The sequence below is a fragment of the Octopus sinensis genome, linkage group LG1 (assembly GCF_006345805.1).
Source record: "Octopus sinensis linkage group LG1, ASM634580v1, whole genome shotgun sequence".
Lineage (NCBI taxonomy): Eukaryota > Metazoa > Mollusca > Cephalopoda > Octopoda > Octopodidae > Octopus > Octopus sinensis.
Genome location: NC_042997.1, coordinates 134,584,642 through 134,592,141, shown reverse-complemented (window position 1 = coordinate 134,592,141; position 7,500 = coordinate 134,584,642). Strand labels below are relative to the sequence as shown.

The 7,500-nt window shown below is 36.9% G+C and overlaps 1 protein-coding gene across 1 annotated transcript in view; it reads left to right on the top strand.

Annotated features, from left to right (window-relative positions):
• LOC118764297 (interleukin 17-like protein) overlaps positions 1-490 on the top strand; it is a 3,833-nt gene extending 3,343 nt beyond the window's left edge. Inside the window, exon 2 of the mRNA XM_036504878.1 lies at positions 1-490. This exon is cut by the window's left edge and continues 136 nt beyond it. Within this exon, the coding sequence (XP_036360771.1) occupies positions 1-368 (368 nt within the window). The 3' untranslated portion in view covers positions 369-490.
• Positions 491-7,500: the final 7,010 nt, after the last annotated feature.

Genomic DNA, 7,500 nt, shown 5'->3' with positions numbered 1-7,500 from the left:
TTTACACAGATAAAATAGCTCCACTCACAACAACACCACATCCTAAGTTGGATACGACTTGCCCTACATCTTATGTTAATTCCAGTGTTCTCCGCAAGCGTTCCACGTGTCCTTGGTACCTGAAATCTATCTATAACAAAAGAGTTTATCCTCCACTACGAACTGAAGTCGTGTGTCGTTGTAAAGATTGTCTAGACACTGACAAAAACTACCAATGTGTGACAGTATCTACTAAAACAGTGATACTTAAACGAACTCGAAAATGTTTTAACGGTTTCTACATATATAAGCCGAGTAAAATTATGATCCCGGTTGCCTGTGTATGTGTACGGAAAATCGATCGTATATCGAGGAAAAGTAAAGACTAACGGAAAGATTATTCACATTCGAACGATATGGTTATGTTATACTATGTATAACTTACCACAATTTATTTGGGCTCTTTGTATGTATGTATGTATGTATGTATGTAGGTAGGTACGTGTGTATTTATGTATGAAGGTATGTACGTCTTCTATGGGGATAGAAGAGTATTTTATTAATATACATTTTCATATCTTAAAAACATGTTTTAAATTAAAATTTTTCATGTTTTAACTGCATTTTATTTCGTCTTTTTCTTCGGTCATTGTACACAACATCCAATCAATTTTATATATAAACACTTTTTATTTATATATTTTTACACTTATATATATAGGTATGTCGGTACGTATGTATTTATGTATGAAAGTATGTACGTCTTCTATGGCAATAAAAGAGTATTTTTTAGTATACATTTTTTCATATTTTTCACTGCATTTTTCATTTAAAAATTTCTCATGCATTAACTGCATTTAATTTCATCTTTTTCGTCGGTCATTGTACACAACTACCAATTAATTTTAAGCACTTTTCATTAATATATTTTTACACTTTAACATATATATATATATATATATATATATATATATTTCGGTGCGAATGGTTTCTTTCGTACGGCGCCGAGTTTATAATCCTGTAAATAATAATAATGCTATTTTTATATAGGCTTAACAGTTATGTTGATCACCGTACAATGACTTAGGAAAATAGTCTAATAAAGGGGCATATAATCCCTCGACAGAAAAAGAAGGCTTTGGTTGGGCTCTTTGTATGTATGTATGTATGTATGTATGTATGTATGTATGTATGTACGTATGTATGTATGTATGTATGAAGTTAGGTAGGTAGGTACATACGTACGTACGTACGTACGTGTGTATTTATGTATGAAGATACGTACGTCTTCTATGGCGGATAGGAACGACTTCTTTTTTTCTGTCGAGGGCTTATATGCTTCTTTATTAGACTATTTTCCTTCGTCATTGCATAATAATCGCTATAAGCTTTAAGCTTATACAAAAATACCATTATATATATATATATATATATATATATATATATATATATTGCTATTTACATTATTTACAACATCGCTTAAAATTGTTAATAATATCAATCTAAATATACAATGTTATTTCAGTGTACGTGTGCATATTACCATCATATAAAAGCATAAAACTAGGCAAAACGTAGAGCCACTGTATTTTTTATACACACATGTACTTCATGTTTTCACATTCACAAATATTGCTACATGCTTATAGCCTATTTCTTAATATTGAATTCGAATTTTGGCTAAAAGCAACCATTTTCAGCGGAAGAAGTATATCCATTACATCGACACCAGAGCTCAAATTCTACTTATTTTATCGACCCCGAATGGGTGAATAGCAAAGTCGACCTCGGCAGAATTTCATCTCAGAACATCACGTTGGGCGAAATGTTTCTAAGAATTTTGCTCAGTGTGTTAGTGATTCTGCCGGCTCTCCACCTACCTATTTCTTAATATTGGTTTCAAAAGTTGTAATGGGACTAGGATTTTCGGGAGGTAAGTCGATTAAATCGATTAAATCGAACATCATTAATCAATTGGTAACAATATAATCGACCAAGAAACGATGTATGGCAGAATTTGTACTCAGAATTTAAAAACGGACGAAATACCGTTAAGTATTTTCTCCGGCGTGCTGACGATTATACTAGCTCACTGCCTTCATATTTCTTAATATTAAAACATGATAAGAGGATGAGCTGACAGAATCGTTAGAACGAAATAAAATACATGGAAGCACTTATTTTCCTTCCTTACATTTTCGCTTCACAACTTACTACTATCAACATTAACTTTCGTTCTATGAAGGTCGATACAACAGAGCACCACTGATGTACTATGGTCTATAAAATTGTCACTTTATTTCCTTCAAATTGTCGACGTTGTGTCTTGATCAGAAATTGATACGTAAAGGTGATAAGCTGCTGTTTTAGCAGAAACTTCGAAATTAGCAATGCCATGCATTGTTTATTTAAAACCCTATTGACTGATTTCAAGCCATTTCCAGATACGTCCAACTTTGCTTTAAATTTTTCGATTTACTGAAATAAGTAATGATAGTATTATCTAGTATTATTTATTTGATTATTCATTGTCTCACATATCAGCAACCCTGTGTTCAAAGACGAAAGCGATAAATAGCTAGTTTTATTAAATTATTTCCAGTAATTAATGCGTTCATTTCATTTCTTAAGCATTCGTTTCATTTCTTAAGCGCAAATCCCACGTTTATTTTTGTAATGATATTTAATATTATGTAACACGTAAAATATTTTTTATAATATATAAGGCAATCTTACAAATAATCATTCATTGTACGTATCAATTTATTATCATACTAATTTGCCGTTTAATAAAATATATTTGTATAAAAAAACATCACAGATCTTTTTGTCAATTATTTTACACTTTACTGAATGTCTCTGGACATGACGACATTCTTCCATTTACATTTCTGATTAAACTTGTCAATATTGTCCATATGGTATAACGGGAAAAAACTGCCCCCACCTCCACCCCAAATACTGTCCTAAATACAGAGTTCATGGTCCTGATCCTAAATACGGATGCACAAAAGACAATGGATGCACCTTATTCCATCCTAAACTGTGCCAAACTTCTGTGTCACAAAGGATGTGCCTGAACCCAGAATGCAACCACCATCATCTGAAGGGCACAAAACGATCACAGAATAAATATAAACAAGAACAGGGGAAATCTAAGACAACAACAAGAACAAAATACAACCAAGTTTCCCCTCCTACAATCAAACAACGTACAGAACCATGAAAAAACACCAAAATAACGCCAACATGAAATATGTATCATCTGACCAAGTGGAAAACCAAAGAGGTAACTCTTTTTTACTGACATACCTAGAAAATATGAAGGCCGACCTAAGCCAGGAGATCCAACAAGCTATCAGAAACCACCTATGCAAATCACAAGGACCACACACCCATTACCAACAAGAAAATCATACACACACAGCTCCATACAAGAACTACCCACATTGTTACCAATGAACATCATAAAATATAACTTAGAACAATGCAAACATCAAACTTCCCTTACCTCGACATTCCTGTTAAATGTACGTGGCCTCAACCCATCAATTACTGCCCAAAAATGGAAGATCCCATATATAGAGAGTTGGCTTGCCGAAACGGCACATTGCTTCCCTTTCTTTATCCTTACAGAGACTCACCTGAACAACACCCATATGGACGCCGAGGTGAAAATAAAATATTTCACCATTGTTCGTGTGGATCGTACAGACCGAAATAAGGGAGGGACAGCCATCTTTATCCATGACTCCTTTTCACTTGATGCCAAGGACATATTTTCCAATGGCTACTGTGAATCGGTATCACTATTCAGCAAGGCCAAGGACATAATCATTGTTGGTCTTTACAGGCCTCCCCAGGCACCTCTAAAGTGCTTTGAAGAGTGCCTTAGCAAAGTCAAGTCCTTCCTTCGGAAGTACCACTCCGGAAACATACTAGTGATGGGTGATTTTAACCTCCCTCATGTGAACTGGCCCACAAATACTCTGAAGTTAGGCAAGTGCTCTACATCAGATAGAGCAGCAACAGAACTGCTCTTTAATCTGATGGATGAATACTTCCTGACTCAGCTAGTGCTCGAACCAACGAGGCAGAATAAAACGACCTTGGATCTGGTATTGACCAATCACTCTAGCTTCGTTCACAGTATTTCAGTTGAAAAAACTCTCCTCTCAGACCACGACATGTTACTCTGCAATTTTAATTCCCAACATATAAAAACCAAACCAGCCAATCCCACTCCATGGCACCCATTTGACAACATAAACTTCCACAAAGCGCACTGGGGAGCAATCAGAAAGGATCTGTCTTCCATCGACTGGTCTTTTACTCTCAATTCCTCCCATATTGAGAACGCGTGGCAGCACTTTGAAAACATTGTCACCTATACATGCTCTAAACACGCTCCCACGAAATCTACTAACACAAACAGAAACCGGCTCCCTAAAAAGAAAAAAACACTCATCAGGCGCATTAAAAGACTCAACAAAAAAAATCAACCAATTAAAATATTCCCACACACAACATCCACATTCAACAACAATGAAAAGGCTAGAGCTGGAAAAACTTCATCTGCAGACCGACATGAAAACCTCCATTGAAAATCAAAGAGCTGTGGAGGAACAGTGGATAATCAAAAACATCAAACAGAACCCAAAAGTGTTCTATTCTTATGCAAATAAGCATAGAACCACTGTCTCACCCATTGGGCCATTGATTGATGATAACGGCATTCACCAACACGATGCTAAAGAAATGGCAGAAATACTGCAGAAACAATACTGCTCTGTCTTTAGTGTTCCCACTGATATTGACGTAAGAGAAGCGAACGAAGTTGACTCCCAACATAAAATCTCAGACATAACCTTCACTGCCACTGAAATCGTAGCAGCAATAAATGAGGTCAAATACTACTCTGCTGTAGGCCCTGATAGATTCCCCGCTAGTCTCCTGAAGGAATGTAGACACCAACTTGCAGTCCCTCTGACCAACCTCTGGAGAAATTCGTTAGACGCAGGTTATATGCCGAAACAGTTTCTATCCCAGTCGGTCATCCCGGTTTTCAAACAGGGAAACAGATCCCTCGCAGTCAACTATCGCCCAATCTCACTCACCTCCCACATCATTAAAGTGTTTGAAAGAGTGTTAAGATCAAGGATAGCTGACTTCCTGGAGACCCACAAACTCCTAAATGCAAATCAGCATGACTTTCGCTGTGGCAGGGACTGTCTAACACAGCTCTTACACCACATTGAAGATGTACTCAAAGCCTTGGGAACAGGTTCGAACTCTGATGTCATATATCTTGACTTCAGTTCGACAGGGTAGACCATAATATCCTACTCTCAAAATTGGCAAATGTTGGAATCCCTGGAAAAGTTCCACACTGGATTAAGTATTTCTTGGCGAATAGAACACATGTTGTAGTTGATGGAGTCCACTCAAGCCCAGCAAAAGTCACCAGCGGTGTTCCCCAGGGGACTGTCTTGGGTCCGCTACTCTTCATAATTTACATAAACGACCTCTCCAGTGTCAAGTGTAAAGTGAAAATATTTGCTGATGACACTAAGCTCCAGCAACTCGTCAATGAAGAAGCAGACCGAACTCAACTCCAGTCTGATCTATATGATGTGAGTCAATGGGCAGACAGAAACAAAATGCAACTGAATGAGGGAAAATTTGAGCTGATGCATTTTGGAAGAAATTCCTCACTAAAACAGCCATACTCTCTTCCTTCAGGGGAACCACTCACAGCCTCTAACAATATCAGAGACCTGGGTGTAATTGTTGATGACGATCTCAGTTGGAGTGCACACATCAACAAGAAGGTCGATATAGCTCGTAGGATGAGTTCCTGGATCTTAAGAACTATCCGGTCCAGAGAACAAGGTGTCATCATACCACTTTTCTCCTCCTTTGTACGGCCACACCTTGAATATTGCTGCCCACTGTGGTCTCCCCATACAAAACATCTCCAGGATTGAGTCACCCCAGAGGGCACTCACTAAACGAATTGAAGGCATGGCTGCTCTCGATTATTGGGATCGCCTTAAAACCTTGAAACTCTACTCTCTCCAGCGTCGCCGTGAGCGGTACATCATTTGTACGATGTGGAGAATATACCGCCAACTTTGCCCAAACGACCTAAACATTAGCTTCAAGGTTAATCCAAGACTGAGACCACGGGCCATACGTCCCCTGCCCAATTCAAGATCACAGCATACATGTACATTGCAACATAATTTCTTTTCCTCAACAGGCCCTGCCCTATTTAACATTGTCCCGAGGGAGATCAAAGAGGAAAAGGATCCCATCAACTTTAAACGGAGTCTGGATAGATTCCTTCAAAGAATACCAGATAAGCCACCCATAATTGGATACAACTCACTCAACAAGAACTCACTACTTGAATGGACCATAAACAAAACTTGACTTAAACAGGATTCGAATAATCCTACCAGGTGGTGCTATTAAGTTAGGCATGGCCTGGACCAATCTTTGGTCGAAACATATCTAAGTTTTATCTAAGTTTTATATATATATGTTATGTTGCGTGTAATTTTACATTATCAAGCTCATTTAAGAGAACCAACTCTTTATTGGCGGGATCAATGTAGCAGAAATAAGGAATTTACGTATTTCTATGTGTAAAATAACTACTTTTTCAGATGCAATAATTTCATCTCTTGACAAGAATTCTACCAAGCAAAATCTTGAGCGCAATTAATCCTTTATTCTTACCCTTAATTAATTTAGTAAACAGAGTGAGCGACGTTGACTTTGTAGCCATGTTAGACTGTTTTTCATTTCAAGAATATCGGTTGAAGTCAATTGCTAATGTATTTATGTAAACCATGCTTCGCTAAAATAGTTTATGTTCACATAGCATCAGAAAACAAATTGTTTTTATTCCTATCATTATTAAAATCACCAGCAGTTGCATATTCACATAACATTAGCAGTTATATAGTTATTATCTTAAAACGTGGCTGGTCATATTCTCAAAGAATTAATAGTTTAAACTAAACTTTCTTTCCTGCCACAAATACCATAGCATTTTCAATACCTGCACGGCTATATATATAGTATCGGCTATTCAAATATCTCAAACGTTAACATATTAACCAAACACAATCTCTCTGTATCTCAAACTTATCACTCACCCTCTCTCTCTCTCTTTCAATAATATATATATATATATATATATATATATATATACATACACATACAACTACAAAAATGTGACAAGAACGCAAAACATCCAGACAGACGATACAAATAAAGTAAGGACCGGTCATTCGGAGTTTCCTTTCCTCAGTCGAGTTCCAGCTTATCTTTGCGATTTCGGCTGGTTATACTCGAGATTGATCCAAACTGGCCAGTCCTAAGGAAAAACTAAGCTAAGACCATTAGATTCCTTGGAATAAAGCAACGAATGCATACGAAAACAAGAACGGAAAAACAGGACAAATGTTATACAAATACAAATGCAAATAACAGCACATAACAACAGGTGTC